The sequence below is a fragment of the Oncorhynchus keta genome, chromosome 31, assembly GCF_023373465.1.
Source record: "Oncorhynchus keta strain PuntledgeMale-10-30-2019 chromosome 31, Oket_V2, whole genome shotgun sequence".
In the NCBI taxonomy this organism is placed as follows: domain Eukaryota; kingdom Metazoa; phylum Chordata; class Actinopteri; order Salmoniformes; family Salmonidae; genus Oncorhynchus; species Oncorhynchus keta.
The window spans coordinates 17,045,920-17,065,236 of record NC_068451.1 but is presented as its reverse complement, the minus strand read 5'-3'; the positions used below and the strand labels follow the sequence as shown (position 1 = coordinate 17,065,236).

General features: G+C 42.5%; 1 protein-coding gene across 1 annotated transcript in view; it reads right to left on the bottom strand.

Moving 5' to 3' along the window:
- Positions 1–19,317, bottom strand: part of LOC118364074 (zinc finger protein ZFPM2) — a 177,714-nt gene that overhangs the window by 53,340 nt on the left and 105,057 nt on the right. Inside the window, 1 exon segment of the mRNA XM_052489767.1 lies at positions 13,070–13,181. Within this exon segment, the coding sequence (XP_052345727.1) occupies positions 13,070–13,181 (112 nt within the window).

Below are 19,317 nucleotides of genomic sequence, written 5' to 3'. Positions count from 1 at the left end.
TAATCCTACAGACTACATGTACAATACTAAATGCGTTCTACATTGTGGACACTGCTGCACCAACGGCAGCAAAACATGTCAGTCATTGCCCTAAAAATGTTGATATTCATAACTCCCTGTGTAAAGTCCACTAAGAGGGTTCAGAATCACACTCACCACATTTGACAACATCTACAGTTCACATTACAGTGTTGGTTGAATAGAAGTGTTCCAAACCCCGGTGGTACTGTAGTAGCTGAAGTGGTATAGGGACAGATGTGTTCCAAACCCCGGTGGTACTGTAGTAGCTGAAGTGGTACAGGGACAGATGTGTTCCAAACCCCGGTGGTACTGTAGTAGCTGAAGTGGTACAGGGACAGATGTGTTCCAAACCCCGGTGGTACTGTAGTAGCTGAAGTGGTACAGGGACAGATGTGTTCCAAACCCCGGTGGTATTGTAGTAGCTGAAGTGGTACAGGGACAGATGTGTTCCAAACCCCGGTGGTATTGTAGTAGCTGAAGTGGTACAGGGACAGATGTGTTCCAAACCCGGTGGTATTGTAGTAGCTGAAGTGGTACAGGGACAGATGTGTTCCAAACCCCGGTGGTACTGTAGTAGCTGAAGTGGTACAGGGACAGATGTGTTCCAAACCCGGTGGTATTGTAGTAGCTGAAGTGGTACAGGGACAGATGTGTTCCAAACCCGGTGGTACTGTAGTAGCTGAAGTGGTACAGGGACAGATGTGTTCCAAACCCGGTGGTACTGTAGTAGCTGAAGTGGTATAGGGACAGATGTGTTCCAAACCCCGGTGGTACTGTAGTAGCTGAAGTGGTACAGGGACAGATGTGTTCCAAACCCGGTGGTACTGTAGTAGCTGAAGTGGTACAGGGACAGATGTGTTCCAAACCCGGTGGTACTGTAGTAGCTGAAGTGGTATAGGGACAGATGTGTTCCAAACCCCGGTGGTACTGTAGTAGCTGAAGTGGTATAGGGACAGATGTGTTCCAAACCCGGTGGTACTGTAGTAGCTGAAGTGGTACAGGGACAGATGTGTTCCAAACCCCGGTGGTACTGTAGTAGCTGAAGTGGTACAGGGACAGATGTGTTCCAAACCCCGGTGGTACTGTAGTAGCTGAAGTGGTACAGGGACAGATGTGTTCCAAACCCCGGTGGTACTGTAGTAGCTGAAGTGGTACAGGGACAGATGTGTTCCAAACCCCGGTGGTACTGTAGTAGCTGAAGTGGTATAGGGACAGATGTGTTCCAAACCCCGGTGGTACTGTAGTAGCTGAAGTGGTACAGGGACAGATGTGTTCCAAACCCCGGTGGTACTGTAGTAGCTGAAGTGGTATAGGGACAGATGTGTTCCAAACCCCGGTGGTACTGTAGTAGCTGAAGTGGTACAGGGACAGATGTGTTCCAAACCCCGGTGGTATTGTAGTAGCTGAAGTGGTACAGGGACAGATGTGTTCCAAACCCCGGTGGTACTGTAGTAGCTGAAGTGGTACAGGGACAGATGTGTTACAAACCCCGGTGGTATTGTAGTAGCTGAAGTGGTACAGGGACAGATGTGTTCCAAACCCCGGTGGTACTGTAGTAGCTGAAGTGGTACAGGGACAGATGTGTTACAAACCCCGGTGGTACTGTAGTAGCTGAAGTGGTACAGGGACAGATGTGTTCCAAACCCCGGTGGTACTGTAGTAGCTGAAGTGGTACAGGGACAGATGTGTTCCAAACCCGGTGGTACTGTAGTAGCTGAAGTGGTACAGGGACAGATGTGTTACAAACCCGGTGGTACTGTAGTAGCTGAAGTGGTACAGGGACAGATGTGTTCCAAACCCCGGTGGTATTGTAGTAGCTGAAGTGGTACAGGGACAGATGTGTTACAAACCCCGGTGGTACTGTAGTAGCTGAAGTGGTACAGGGACAGATGTGTTCCAAACCCCGGTGGTACTGTAGTAGCTGAAGTGGTACAGGGACAGATGTGTTACAAACCCCGGTGGTACTGTAGTAGCTGAAGTGGTACAGGGACAGATGTGTTCCAAACCCCGGTGGTATTGTAGTAGCTGAAGTGGTACAGGGACAGATGTGTTACAAACCCCGGTGGTACTGTAGTAGCTGAAGTGGTACAGGGACAGATGTGTTCCAAACCCCGGTGGTATTGTAGTAGCTGAAGTGGTATAGGGACAGATGTGTTACAAACCCCGGTGGTACTGTAGTAGCTGAAGTGGTACAGGGACAGATGACAGATGTGTTCCACTGACTGCACTGCATGGAGGAACACAACCTAGTGTCTGATAGAGTAAGAGAAGCAGTGTATCAACGCTCTCTCTCTCTCTCTCTCTCTCTCTCTCTCTCTCTCTCTCTCTCTCTCTCTCTCTCTCTCTCTCTCTCTCTCGCTTTCTCCTTCTCTTTCGCTCTCCCATGTTCTCTCTCTCTCCCATGTTCTCTCTCTCTCTCCCTTCTTTCTTTCTTTCTCCCGCTTGCTCTCTCCCTCACTCCCTCTCTCACTTTGTCTCTCTCTCTCCCTCTCTCTCTCCCTCCCTCCCTCTCCCAGGGGCTCAGAGAATGGATGGCCCTGTCTGACCCGGTCGACACACACGTCTTCTCCACTACACTACTGTACCTACAGCACGCCTGTCTGCTCTCTGCTCGCTACACACACACACACGCACGCAAACACACACACACACACAGGGGCCAAGGGACCCATCTCTGTCACCCAGTGGTACAGAGCGCTACGGAGCACTGCGACCTCCCTTTAGGCAGGCAGAGGTCAACTCAGCTCTGACACTCCAGGAGTTGCATGGGAAGACGGAGTGGGGTAGATGGGGAACGGTGGGGGATGTAGGGGAGGGTGGAGGAGATGGGGGAGGGGTACAAGCATGAGCCTCAGCATCACCATACATACTGTACTTCTGCCACAAAACTACCAGCCTCCTCTCTTCATGGAGCTGAGTGACCCACCTCATACACCTGTATGTCCCCCTGTCCTTACCCATATGGCATTGGGGTTTAAGAGGGGTGGAACGGCTGAGACCCCATGACCAGAGCATCATAAACCCCATAGATAAGCCAGCAATGGAGGAGCAAGCTCTGTGTGCTCCTGCGCGGTGTGCAATGAGAAAAAGTGATACCCTACTGATACCACACTCTAAAGACTGCAGGGATATGTTTTTTTCGCACAGCCGGATGTGCAATCAATAAAATGGATTAGCTGCAGAGGTATGTATAAAGGTTATCAGGAAGTTCTCCCCCTCGAACACAGAAGCGACCCCACAAAACTATTTTGTAATGTGTCCGCTTATTTCTTCAGAAAAAAATCTGATATATTTTCTTCTAAACTGTATTTATGAAGAGATATACAATGTGGAAGGAGACAAATGAAATCCCTGCAATGAACCCTATAATGTAATTATATTGTGACCAGGGTGATAGAGGTGATACTGTATATCTTCATTCTAGTGCCCATCAGTGATTTTCTTCCAATCTTCTGCCATGTGCAGGGTGTCCATGCAGTTCGCTATTCTTCCTCGCTCTAACTGTGTGTGTGTGTGTGTGTGTGTGTGTGTGTGTGTGTGTGTATGTTTTGTGTGTGTGTGTGTGTGTGTGTGTGTGTCTAAACACTCATTCACCCCACTGATCTCTCTCTCTGACCTCCTACTGCAGATGAAAAGCACCCCGGAGAAGGCCTCTCTCTCTCTCCCTCTCCTCCACTCGCTCTCTGCTGCAGCTGAAGGTGGGTGGGGGTTCATCGTGACCAATGGCATCCCACCACAGAGCTTTATCCTAAAGCACTTTGACAATGCTTTTCACACCTACTTACGACAGCTGTGCCATGGTGGGGGCGGCGAGGCCGAGCGGCCAGGAAGGAGAGGTGAATCATGCACAACAGTTCTAAAAGCAGGCCAGGGCTGAGGCTCTTAAAGACGCATAGAATGGACTCCTTAACTAAGCAACAGTGATCCTCTTAATCAAAACCTCGCAGACAATTATTTGAATGTCCAAGGAATTGTTTTATGTCTGAAAATCACACCCTGTTTCCTCTTGTCCTCAGGACCGGTACCTCTTTCCGGGAGAGCTTTAAAATCCCTGCTGGGCTCACAGACAGACAGCTCCATCTGCTTCCCCCAGATCGATACACAGGCATTTCTCATCATCGATTATACAATTATGCTAAAGCTAAATCAACAGCCCACTCTCCAGAACAAGCCCATTAACCAACCCTGGACAGGAGAGGAGAGTAGGCTAGAAGAGCTGCTTCTTTTTACCCAAGTGCTCTAAAGAGAAGCCTAGTGCTCAGACAGTCCAGGTACTTCACTAGACATGATTATAATGCCACAAGGGTGCAATACATCACTCTTATTAGCCACACCGGAGCACAATGGTATCATAATTAATGGGCACAGCAGGATTGAACGCTGCCCTGACATGGAAAAGTGGGTCTACTTAAGCTTTACAAGGCATTTAAATATGCAGAGTGAATGGCAGAGTGAGTCAAAACCCTCCTGCTACGGAGGGAGGGAGAGCGGCCAGCTAGGCTACACGCTCATTAGCGTGACACGACACCCTCAGTGGCATTGATACAAGGACGCGCGGCCGTCTGTCTGTGTTGTCCCCTACTGCAACGACAACATAGTGCCTGACTGGGGAGAGTGATGGATGAAACACATGCAGCGTGCCTCTCCTCTCTTCTGTTTGTCATCAGCGCTGCCCATCACTTTCACTTGTTGTTTTCTTCTGTCTTCTCTGTGTGTCACAATTAGGTTTATGAGAGTTTGTGGAAACATCCTAATTTGGGTGATGTCTTGTCTCGTCTGTGTATTGTGGTTTGTTTGTGGTGGATGTTCAGAGAGTGGGGGCTGTGACAGACAGAGCCTGGTGTCTGGTGTCTGTGTGTGGTGGTGTTGCTGGGGGAGGCCAGCCGCCCGCCAGTCTGCCTCCACCAACAGTGAGGGAACAATGCACATAAAAGGCATTCGGAGGAAGAGTCTGGGCTGTCTTTCACTGTCTCTGCTGAATGAAGCAAGAACAAACGTGTGTGTGTGTGTGTGTGTGTGTGTGTGTGCGTGTGTGTCTGTGTCTGTGTCTGTGTGTGTGTGCGTGTGCGTGTGCTTGTGCGTGTGTGGGTGTGTGTGTGTGTGTGCTAGCGCGTGCGTGTGTGTGCATTTCGGTCTGTGTGCTTACGCATGATGTGTAGGATGCTAAGTCTTCTCACATTCTATATAAGGAAGTCTGCTGTCCTTAGCACCCCCCTCCCTACCATCACCAGCCTCCAGTTCAGTCTTACAGTACAATACTCTACCCCTGCCTGCCACAGTGACACAGTCAGTTAATATTACACTACAGCCAGGGTACAGTCTGAGCACTCCGCTCACTCCAGCCTGACCGTGCAGTTATCGCCTGGCTCAGTGCAATCAATTATTGTTGCCGCGGAATCATTCATAATTTCCTAATGAAAACGATTCTGTTGATCTCTGTTGTATTTTAATTAAACATAATTACTCTGCTGCTCTGAGCTGTGGTGGGGCCTCCTTCAGGGTACAATTTTGTTTTAATACACTGATAATACAATTTTGTTTTAATACACTGATAATACAATTTTGACATTGTGTCAGTTGTTTAGTTAATATTCAGTCACACTATTTCCCCATGTTCCCAGATAACAGATAATAACCTCAGCACCTCCTATTTGCCTCAGTCGTTTTAAAGGGGAGGGTTGAAATGAACAATTCAATCTGAACTGTTACAGTACTCTCTCTCCTCTCCCCCAGTCCCAAACAGTTTTTACGATATATTTCCCCCTTTCTAAACCAAGCATGTTCTTATTCTGAATTCTCCCTATTTTGTTTTGGACAGAATATTAAAAAATCAATTCCAATTTCAAAAGTACTGTGGAAAGGGAGTTAAGGTTTCAGTTGATGAGAAGTGAATCTAAAAAGATCTAGCCATGTCCCGCAAGTTCACCATATACCTCCGAGGTCTCCGAGGTCTCTGGCTGAGAGCGTGTGAACAACGGACGAGTGAGAAAAGGGATCTGATGGCGAAGACTTAGTGAACATGAAGTAACAGAAAGACACAGCAGTGAGTTACAGTCTAATTCTACACCGTATGGGCTTATGCAAAACGCTCTAGTACATTGGTCAATTTACGCTCCAACAATGGCCGACTTCCTCCAGAGACATATTGGACATGCTGTATCTGAATGTGGTCCGCTTAAGAGGCTTACGTTAGAAAAACTCAGGTGACCTTAGAATAATAGGACATAATATCAAGACAGAGCCCAGGTGAGTTTCTAAGGGCTCAGATATCAGGTGATAATGGTCGAGCACAATAGGAGAGCTCTGAATACAGCCATACTGACTTTACTGTCATACTGGTAATGATGATATACATGTCATGTAATGTGTGGACAGTAGGTACCAAGAAATCTGACGAACTGTAAAACATGCAGAATGATTGGTGGATTCAATGTCCGGTCTTAGAGGCCTACATTATGTTTAGTTATTCTCTCTGTAAAAGGCAAAAAATAAGAATAAATAAATCAATAAATTCAAAGCAGTGTTATATGATGGCGGTCGTGTATTTCATGACATTGTGGATAGGAGTGACCCTGAAATTATATTTATATATATTGTCCCATTTCTTCTTTCTGTTTCTTTTTGTTTTAATTACTGAACGACACTCTTTTGATTCAATAGTGGAATAATGAAAACACACCCAAAATGAGGCAATTAAATAATACGCATTCCTTTCTAAATTAATAAAACACTTCCATATTGTTAATCAAATGTACCAATTCTCCACTGATATCCTCCCTCTCTGACTTGCTCTCCCTCTTTCCCTGTCCCTGTCGCTCCCTCACTATCTCTCCACCAATTCTCCACTGATATCCTCCCTCTCTGACTTGCTCTCCCTCTTTCCCTGTCCCTGTCGCTCCCTCACTATCTCTCCACCAATTCTCCACCAATTCCCTCCCTCCCTCCCTCTGCGTTACTGTAACGTGTAATTACTCCACATACTCGCTGCCTGTTTCTAGAAAACGTCAGTGGTTCAAAGAAACTGTCCATGTGTGGCGCGGAGCATTGTGGAGGTTCCAGGTGGATTTCTCGATAATGAGTTGGTGCAGCAGTCAAGTTGAGAGTTTTAGTAATGGCTGACTGCTGTGCTCTGTGCTGAGGCACTACAGTATACTGGCTGTCTGCATGGGAGGCTAATGTTAAACAAACAACACTGCATGCTTACTGTTTCTGGTGCTACTGATAGGAAGACAGCCTGGTAAAAACAGATATTATGTTTATTCCACTTTTTATATTATCACGTCTTCAAGGGGGAATTGGTAGACATTCTTCATTTTAAAGTAATATATATTTAACACAAACTATGGCCATATGAAACATAGACATAATAACCTACAGTATATAGCCGTAGTTGATAGGGTAAACTCTCAGTGGAAATGTAGGTTTAGAAATGTCTCATTATACAGTGTGTCGTTGGTCAATATCAACAACACAAAATGATTGAGACAGTGAGTGGCAAATCATTTTTTTTAAATGGACATTCAGTCGAACCAGGACGGACACAGGACAGAATAAAACAAAATCCCATGTCTAATAGTAGATATGTGGTAACCGTGGTAGTGTGTTTTCTGCTGGACGCCCGGGGCAGCCCAATGGGGATTCCACCAAACTCACATAGTTCTTGTTCACGGTGAACTAGCATGTATTATACATTACACACTGTTGGACTGCATCAGTCCATTGGGAATCATTTCTCTCTTTTTCTCTGTCCCATAGAATGTCAATGGTTGAAGATCGTGAACATTCAGTGGTAGCCATAGCACACTGACAATAGATTTTACTTTCAGATCATCAACAATAAACTACGATATGGGAGGGTGAAACACAGTGCCAACTCTAGTTGAGGCACTCCCCAAGAAAGCCAAGATGATTGGAACACGAGCCAAGTAGCCATATTCAGTGAGAACCAATGAACATGCAGTATATTGAGATGTCCACTGATTACCATAAGTCAACTGCCTTTTTTAGCGCAAAACAGACAAACAGACTAACAGCAACACTTGGGGAGAGATGTAAACACTGAGGCCCTATGGCTCTGTGTGTCTGTGTGTCTGCTTCATGCAGAGTGGAGTCATCACTGAGTCATTCTGTACTGTCTGGTGTCTGCATGGGGCCATAGAAATACAATAACTAGAATGATTCTCTTTGGGGCCATATAAATAGAATAAGTAAATAGATTCTGTCTGGGGCCACACACATACAATAACTAGACAGATTCTGTCTGGGGCCACATACATATAATAACTAGACAGATTCTGTCTGGGGTCACATACATAGAATAATTAGACACATTCTATCTGGGGGCACATACATACAATAACTAGACAGATTCTGTCTGGGGCCACATACATACAATAACTAGACAGGTTCTGTCTGGGGTCACATACATACAATAACTAGACAGATTCTGTCTGGGGCCACATACATATAATAACTAGACAGATTCTGTCTGGGGTCACATACATAGAATAATTAGACACATTCTATCTGGGGGCACATACATACAATAACTAGACAGATTCTGTCTGGGGCCACATACATACAATAACTAGACAGATTCTGTCTGGGGCCACATACATACAATAACTAGACAGATTCTGTCTGGGGCCACATACATACAATAACTAGACAGATTCTGTCTGGGGTCACATACATACAATAACTAGACAGGTTCTATCTGGGGTCACATACATACAATAACTAGACAGGTTCTGTCTGGGGTCACATACATACAATAACTAGACAGATTCTATCTGGGGGCACATACATACAATAACTAGACAGGTTCTATCTGGGGCCACATACATACAATAACTAGACAGATTCTGTCTGGGGCCACATACATACAATAACTAGACAGATTCTGTCTGGGGCCACATACATACAATAACTAGACAGATTCTGTCTGGGGTCACATACATACAATAACTAGACAGGTTCTATCTGGGGGCACATACATACAATAACTAGACAGATTCTGTCTGGGGTCACATACATACAATAACTAGACAGGTTCTGTCTGGGGGCACATACATACAATAACTAGACAGATTCTGTCTGGGGTCACATACATACAATAACTAGACAGGTTCTATCTGGGGGCACATACATACAATAACTAGACAGATTCTGTCTGGGGTCACATACATACAATAACTAGACAGGTTCTGTCTGGGGGCACATACATACAATAACTAGACAGATTCTGTCTGGGGTCACATACATACAATAACTAGACAGATTCTGTCTGGGGTCACATACATACAATAACTAGACAGATTCTGTCTGGGGTCACATACATACAATAACTAGACAGATTCTGTCTGGGGTCACATACATACAATAACTAGACAGATTCTATCTGGGGGCACATACATACAATAACTAGACAGATTCTGTCTGGGGGCACATACATACAATAACTAGACAGATTCTGTCTGGGGGCACATACATACAATAACTAGACAGATTCTGTCTGGGGTCACATACATACAATAACTAGACAGGTTCTGTCTGGGGGCACATACATACAATAACTAGACAGATTCTGTCTGGGGGCACATACATACAATAACTAGACAGATTCTGTCTGGGGTCACATACGTATAATAACTAGACAGATTCTGTCTGGGGGCACATACATACAATAACTAGACAGGTTCTGTCTGGGGGCACATACATACAATAACTAGACAGGTTCTATCTGGGGCCACATACATACAATAACTAGACAGATTCTGTCTGGGGGCACATACATACAATAACTAAATCAAATCAAATCAAATCATATTTTATTTGTCACATACACATGGTTAGCAGATGTTAATGCGAGTGTAGCGAAATGCTTGTGCTTCTAGTTCCGACAATGCAGTGATAACCAACAAGTAATCTAACTAACAATTCCAAAACTACTGTCTTATACACAGTGTAAGGGGATAAGGAATATGTACATAAGGATATATGAATGAGACAGATTCTGTCTGGGGCCACATACATACAATAACTAGACAGATTCTGTCTGGGGCCACATACATACAATAACTAGACAGATTCTGTCTGGGGTCACATACATACAATAACTAGACAGATTCTGTCTGGGGGCACATACATACAATAACTAGACAGATTCTGTCTGGGGTCACATACATACAATAACTAGACAGGTTCTGTCTGGGGGCACATACATATAATAACTAGACAGGTTCTGTCTGGGGTCACATACATACAATAACTAGACAGATTCTGTCTGGGGGCACATACATACAATAACTAGACAGATTCTGTCTGGGGCCACATACATACAATAACTAGACAGATTCTGTCTGGGGTCACATACATACAATAACTAGACAGATTCTGTCTGGGGTCACATACATACAATAACTAGACAGATTCTGTCTGGGGCCACATACATACAATAACTAGACAGGTTCTGTCTGGGGGCACATACATACAATAACTAGACAGATTCTGTCTGGGGTCACATACATACAATAACTAGACAGGTTCTGTCTGGGGGCACATACATACAATAACTAGACAGATTCTGTCTGGGGTCACATACATACAATAACTAGACAGATTCTGTCTGGGGGCACATACATACAATAACTAGACAGATTCTGTCTGGGGTCACATACATACAATAATTAGAAAGGTTCTGTCTGGGGGCACATACATACAATAACTAGACAGATTCTGTCTGGGGTCACATACATACAATAATTAGAAAGGTTCTGTCTGGGGTCACATACATACAATAACTAGACAGATTCTGTCTGGGGTCACATACATACAATAACTAGACAGATTCTGTCTGGGGGCACATACATACAATAACTAGACAGATTCTGTCTGGGGTCACATACATACAATAATTAGAAAGGTTCTGTCTGGGGGCACATACATACAATAACTAGACAGATTCTGTCTGGGGTCACATACATATAATAATTAGAAAGATTCTATCTGGGGTCACATACATACAATAACTAGACAGATTCTGTCTGGGGTCACATACATACAATAACTAGACAGATTCTGTCTGGGGGCACATACATACAATAACTAGACAGATTCTGTCTGGGGTCACATACATACAATAACTAGACAGATTCTATCTGGGGGCACATACATACAATAATTAGAAAGATTCTGTCTGGGGGCACATACATACAATAACTAGACAGATTCTGTCTGGGGGCACATACATACAATAACTAGACAGATTCTGTCTGGGGGCACATACATACAATAACTAGACAGATTCTGTCTGGGGTCACATACATACAATAACTAGACAGATTCTATCTGGGGTCACATACATATAATAACTAGACAGATTCTGTCTGGGGGCACATACATACAATAACTAGACAGGTTCTATCTGGGGCCACATACATACAATAACTAGACAGATTCTATCTGGGGTCACATACATATAATAACTAGACAGAGTCTGTCTGGGGTCATAGAAATAGAAAAACTGGATGGATGCTGATTCTGTCTCGGCCTACAGATTTAGAGCTGCAATTATTGTCTCAAAATGACTACACACAGTAAGGTGACAAACATTATACAATTATTTCCAAATTGAAATTAATTATATTTTTCTGCATTTTATCCCTCTGTATCGTCTATTATGGCTTGGCAGGCGTGTGATTGTGGAGAAAGGTTTAGCAGCTCTATACTAATACAACACAAACGGCTCTCACTGTGGGACTCCTCTTTTTGGTCTGACTTTCACATCACTTCCTTTTCTAATTGAATAAGGGTCAACTAGATGCTATGAACAAGGGGATATGAAGGACAATGCTACAGAGGTGATCACAGATCCATAACGTCCGTCTGTGTGAGATGATGGCAGTACTGCAACTACATCTGGGATGTCTTCTATAATGACTATGAAGACGGCGAGGGGAAATGACAGACTTAACAAAACGAGACCAAATCCTGTTATTACTCCCTTTTTTGTTTCATATATTCAGTCTCCTGGCAAAAAGATTAGGAGATTTTTAAAGAAGTGCATAATCTCCTTTAACAGCTTATCATAAACTTTAATGATTTGGTGATAAAGAGCACAAAGTTAAGTAGCCGGTTAAGAGGATAACTCCCCAGTGCAGTCTAGTGATTAGTAGATGAGAATTGGGAGACCGAAAGAAAATCCGGGCTGCAAATCCCAGTTCCCGCTTTGATTCACTTTGAGGGGAAGAAACTCCATTTCAGCTCCTTCGTGAGTCTAGTCACAGGGTAATGATTTAGAAAACAGGATAAATAGAAACCACTTCTTGCATCCCTTTTGAATTCAAACATCTTTATTTACTTATTTATGTGCCTGTGTGTCTCTGGATACACCCGTCAAGACCCAATTATGGGCTGCAGCAGCCAGTCAGCAGCACGGTGCTTTCATAAAGACTGAAGTCTGAAGACGCTACTGTCAGTGTGCCGTATTAGCATTTTACAATCAGTAACCTGAAGCCCAATCATGAACTATGGATGGGCAGCCATTTTGAGCTTGCCTAATAAGGGCATTCTAGCTGTATCAGACAGCAACTAAATCCCTCATTTTTATTTCAGTGTGATTCGAGACTAACAACCTCTACGGTCACACCCAGTAACCCCACATTACATAAAAAGAGAGATATGCCATTAGCAAATTTCAGATTATCGTCTACATAATAATTTTGGGGAATTGTGATTTGTGAACAGAGAGGATTTCACTCAGACTGTGTAGAAAAAGCGAAGGAATATATTTACCTCGTGAAATCGAAAACCTCTGACTTTGTATCTTGTATGTTGTTTTCCCGTTCCTAATCAAGACTTTTGAGTTGATACACTAAATTACTTCAGAGGGAAGTAAAAAGAGATATATATTTCGAGTGAAAGACAACGAGACAGACATACAGCAGAACTTAAGTGGGGGAATTGTCTGTCAGACCGTGTGTTTGGCTGCTGTGGTGTTGCTAGGGAGATAACAGACTGTATACAACAGTCTGGAGATTGAGCTTACCTTTGCTGTACACCACACAGTTATTTTTGTTGTCTTCTGCTCCTTGCCAAGTCACATCCAGCAGCCACCTGGGGCCCGCGCTGAGCACCACCGGTACACAGCTCTTCATCTTCTGGACAGGGACAGATAACAAACACTAATCATTTGCCTATTTTGGTGATTAAACAAACAATAATTAATAATAGCCACCAAGTTATGCTTCCTCTTCTTCTCTGCAAGACATAAACAGGGTCATTCTATAAGCTAGTAGGTCCTCTTCTTCTCCCCGCAATGAGAAGATTTGGGAATTGAGATGGTTGGGGAAGGGGAGAGGGAGGGGGGGGCAGAGGAATAGGATCAAGGTAGTGGGGGCAGTTGGGGTAGGAGAGTGGTTGGAGTGGTGGGGGCATACAGTGCTGCTAACGCCTGGTCCCTATGATCCCAATGATACAGTATCAGATCTCCCAGATTAAGAAGATATCGGATGCCCAGAATGCCGATGACTTTCAGAGTGAAGGAGGCGAGTGTTCAGGAGTGAACTTTAGGCACATTGTGCTGCGCTATCGCTGGGATCTCACTATTTCCTGAAACAGCCAGGGAAGAATTTAAAGAATCAGTATCTATTTCAAAGGGCGATTGAGGCTACGTCTTATAATATGCCGGCAAATTATTCTGAATGTGTAACATCATTTTTCTTCTGGGCTCGGGTCAAGTGTTGGTGCTTTAAGTTATTTGTATGGAAGGAAAACAGGGAGATAGATACTGTGGCCCCAGCTAAATGTATTCACAACCAGACATGGAGAGGGCTCGGTCAGATTGGAAAGGGCTTTCTATTTATTTTCATATGATTTTCTATTCTATTTTATTTTTTAAATGGCTTCTTTTTTTATTTTTACAAAGGGTAATGAAAGCCAAGAGTACATCTTCAGTGCTCATGGAGAGGGTAGAAGCATCTTTCTTGGGCAGCTGTTACAGTAGCCTATTGCTAGCAGGCAAAATGTCAGTATTTCAAGGCCATTACTTTTTTAACCCCCAGGCCCTCCTTCATTAGGGCGTTACAGAAATAGTTTAGCTAAGAGAAAATGGTCTGGGGTGCCATCTCTTCTCGACACTTCATTTATTTTTCCATTTGAAACAGGCTGCCATGAGACACCATCCATCTGCCTAATGTAACAGAAGAGCACAAGTCGTCACTATGTGTTTCAGATATTTCTTTGGAAAGGCAGCAACAACCCTTCAAGGATAAATGCAATGGCCACTTTCACACGTTAAAGGTCTGAATTGGCACAGATACACACAAAAGATTGATTTATTACGCATGCAGGTGAAGGAGTGTTTAGACACACACTCACACACACAAATATTTTGTTAGTAGTGACTGAGGATTAGAGGGCTCTCTCTCTTTCTGAGAAAACAGAAATACTGTCGGCTACATTCAATAACTAAAGTGTAGACAGCATATGGGCTCTGATCTCAGTCAGTCTGTCACACAAATGAAACAATATGTATAAAATGAAAAGAAAACCTCAACTCTAGTTCTTACATAGCAGCTCGAAGCAATGGTGGACTTGTGCCAGTCAGACAGATCAAACACCTAGTGAACAGCACATTGTGTCTGTTGATTTTCTCATTCCTTAATATTTAGGTATCTTATCCCACCCTGGCAGAGGAACAGAGAGAGACCTCCGTCATTTAAGCCGTCCTCTATTTCACATCTCAAATTAGCCTGACAATAAAGTCGCATATCTTCAGCGAACCTGTAAATCTTACAACCCTGTCAAAAGGAGCAAAGGAGACGGATATGATTGTTGCTACGACGACTATCTAAAATGAGAATCGGATTAACCCTTTGTCAGATCTCCAGACTGGGGGCCATCTCTCTGATTTAGCTGTGTGAGGCTTCTTCTTCCCCTCTTCCTGTCTGTCTAGTCTCTAAGGCCTTCTGGGAATTCACTATATTACACTGCCTCTCACCAGGGAGAGAGTAATAATAATATATGGGTATAGTTTTCAACATTAGAAATACTGTAAGAAAGAAAACATATTTACTGGATTACATTTCCTTTATTATTGTATTTGAATTTGAATTATTTATATTTTTGACATTTATTTTTTCTCAATGTGATTTCTTAATATAACGATTCATTGTCAAAATCATCATAACATAATTTATTCATAAAACTAAACATAACCAATTGTAAATTAAGAAATTAACTGAATACATTTATCAAAATAATGGTCAATTTATCATATAGCTGTATTTTTTATTTTGCTGAAATTTAAATGAGCCATTCATATAAATGTACTACTCGAAATAATGACTATGTTGGGGCTCTGAAGTATTTCAGACAAAGGAATGTAGAGAAGCTGTATTCTGGGTATAACACACAATGTCACCAAGAGGAGGAGCATTTTAGCCTTAAATGAACGCCCTCTTCCGATACAGTAAATACAGTACAATTGTCGTCAAAGCTTCAGACAAAAAAATAGTGGAGTAAGAGGGATGTATACAAAATAAAAACACACCCCTTTCTCTAACTACCAATCACAACTAAGGAATGTGACGTACAACAGTGACTCTGTCCTGTTCCACTTCCTCATGAATAAAGGTATTCAGAACAGCAAATAATACTGACCCCTATTGGATATTACGACATCAACCCCACCGGCTTTAAAATCCAAAGCCAGATACAACACGGTTTTATTCAGACTAATATTAAGACGAGATATTCTACAGTGTCTACGGATCAGAGGACTCCACATTTTATTGACAGTGATTAAGAGAGTGTTTCACCATTCACAGAAATTAAAATAGGTGGATGTATTAATTAAATCAGAATTAAACAATGGTCATGTTTAAATTTGAAAATGTATGACAATTAACTCGGCCCCTAAATGTTTTTTTTCTTCAATAAAGTAAAACAGGGACATTTGAAGTAGCTACAGTAAATTAGATGGAAAATAAACGTGACAACATGTGTCACTTTATAAAGTAATGTCATGGATAAGTGTTGAAAACCATCCACCCTTCCTCCTCATAGTGTGTTGTGGTTTATCCACCCTGTTCCCTCACTCCAGTGGTTTCAATACTCTCCCAGGGTTTTTTCCTGTGCCCTGTTACCGTTCAACCAACGTGTAAAAGATACAGTTACCAAAACAGTGTAGTCAGCGAGGAAGTGATTACAAAATGATGCTCCAAAGTCGCTATAAAATGAAAATCAATATTTCCACAAGTTGCTGCCAACATAAAAGATAACCTTCATTGATTTTTCTAGACTTAGGCCTCTGTGATAAAATCTAATATAAATTTTCAGCCACACGGATTTGGATCAGAGCGAAGAGCAGGGGCTGTGCGATAAGTTCCATTGCACATCTCTCATAGTTGGATTTTTTCCTCCTTCCTTCCAAAGGCAGAGCCCTAGCTATTTATAATTGGCACTGTGTGAGGAAAAGCTTCTATCAGGAATCTGTTCTAATTTTTATTACTGAGAAGCTAAAGCCTGTTCCAGATAATTTGGAATTTTCAGGGGAATTGTGATGGAGTTGATGGCAGCGCCGGACTGACTCCAGACAGGAGCTAACCTGTAATAGCCTCTGTGGCTGGGCTGATTAAATGTTGCCATAGATGAAAGACCTGCCATCACCGCAATAAATTAACCAATCACACAAATCCCAAGTCGCTACTAATCCCTCCTTGATACCATGATCCTCAGATCAGCTGAAGGAGGTGAGGAAGAAAGTGGCTTGTGACACTCAGCTTCCTCCTAACTCACTGGTTTCCTGTGTAAACAAGCTAATGATATCACCACTGACCATTTCACCACCACTGGGCAACTCTTAACCCGCTTCACGGTCAGGCCAGGGGAAATCGATATCAATCCTTGGTGGGAATGATTCTTTCCTCATCTTTTTCCCTTCGTTTTTTTTTCTACCAAGGTCACAAATGTAGTACTGTATCAGTCCTGATCCCCAACTGTAGAGAAATCAAACCCAGTTTTAGTCTGAGCATCTTTACAGTATATTCTACTTGTTGTTTTGCTTAAAAGGTCCACTGTATATCCAATAGCCATGGATATTAAAAACACTACAGTATGAAAGACTAAATGTGCTCTTAATCATAATACAAATGCAAATATTTATTTATAGCATTTTACTTCGAAAATACAAATTTCATTTTTTTAATTTTTCAATAATATTTATTCCGTTTCTTAAATGAAAGTAGTCCTTAATGTCCAGTATAAATATTGTTTTTTTTTTATTCAGTGAAAAACACTGTAAATAGTAGAAGAAGCAGCAGGTTCCTTTCCTTCAGTTCATCTCTCTGTGTTTTTCACTCCGACACACAGCGCTTGGCCCAAGCGTTCATATTTTTAACAACATGCCACTAATAGTTTTGATGTGTCATGTCCATATAAGGGGTTAGCCTTTTATATGAAAAAAGAAGGGCAGAAAAGCTTATAGATGTGTTATGTCAGGTTTCTATATGATATGTTACTGCGGTGGAGGTATATAGGGATAAAGGATTTGTACCTGTTTACAGCATACTACAGCACACACCTTGATAACGTCCATTGCAATTAGTTGTTCACCACGATGAAACAAATTGCATGTGGTCAACTGGAAATTTCATTAGAGGAGATTTTCCTCTAGCCCTCGTTATCTCATTCCCGTATTAATATTTCTTTAGCCTCAAGGACGGATGACTTGCCAGGGTCTTTCTGTCGAATAAATGGCCAAAACACTTTCTCTTTCAATCCATCTCCAAGTTTCTATGCATGTATAGAAAGCTTATATTCAGAATATGGATATTTATGTATATTTTCCTTTAATTTAACCCTAAAAAAAGATGATTATCTGTCAACATCCCAAATGAACTGGGAAATGCTTCCAATACATCCATTTCTCAGGTCTCATTTCAAGCCATTCTCTCCATATTTTAATGGTAGTATAGTTACATCTGCCCAAATAAAAATATACAGTACCTTCATGTAGCTTTCTTTTTCTCTCTCTCTCCCTACAGCAGCATCTGCTATTGGGAGACTAAATAACAGAAATATGCAAAAATTCGACACTAATTCCCTTTAGAGATAGATCTTGGCTGCTGCCCTGTCATAAATCAGAGCATTTCGATATGAAATGAGGCAAGCTGCTCTAATCATTTCTGCATTTCAAATTGGATCACTGGCTCAATCGCTTGGCTTTTAAACTGCTTGCCTAAGAGCAAATGTGAGGTGGGAGATAATTCGGCAGAAATCTTCTCCCTCCCTGCGCTCGCTCTGTGCTGCAGTTAGTTTACTGCTTGAGTGCAAAAGAATGCTTTTTTCTTTTCTACCACCCCCCTTCCCCACATCTTTCTCTTTTCAACTTTGTTAAATTGACTTTTCCTTTTAAATCGATTAAATTGAGAGTCACTGCTGTTCCTGCAATCTTTAAAAGGACACCAATCACTCTGCCTTTAGTTGTTGTTGCTATAATGGCAGCTACCGTTGCTGTGCCTTTAGTTTGTAGATCATGGCAGTCATGGGAAATATACATACAGTATTTGATCATTTAAGTGACATCCTATCTGTTCTTACTTATTTGAATGTATCTATCTGTAGAGGATTGTAGCCACATATGGACAATAAGTGACCGTGGGTCTTAAATACCACATTGAGTGTATGTTGATTGATCATGACAATACGACATACCTAAAGCCACATATGGAGTAAGACAGTCAGAAAAAAGGAGTGAGTGAGAGAAAGCAATGAGTTTCAAGCATCTTCCAATTCTCCCAAACCTCCAGGCAGTAAGAGCTGCTCCAACTCCAAACTCATCCAGTGTAGTGAAAGATCTACCAGCCCTCCAGACAAGTCCCCCCTCTCTCTCTCTCTCTCTCTCTCTCTCTCTCTCTCTCTCTCTCTCTCTCTCTCTCTCTCTCTCTCTCTCTCTCTCTCTCTCTCTCTCTCTCTCTCTCTCTCTCTCTCTCTTGTCTGTCTGTCTGTCTGTCTGTCTGTCTGTCTGTCTGTCTGTCTGTCTGTCTGTCTCTCTAATATCTTATGATCATCTCCTCCTTAATGCAACAGACAGACTACGGGCCTTTGACATGTTCTGGTCTATTGTCCCTGTTCACCAACCAGTTGTTTGGCTGAAGTGGACGTTTCATTCAAATTCATATGTTAATCCATGAACTGCAAGTTGCAGATACAGAATATAATGTGTAGCCTATGTAGGGAAGAAAGGGAAGTAGGGAAGAAAGAAAGAGAAAGTAGAATTTGTAATGCACGCTT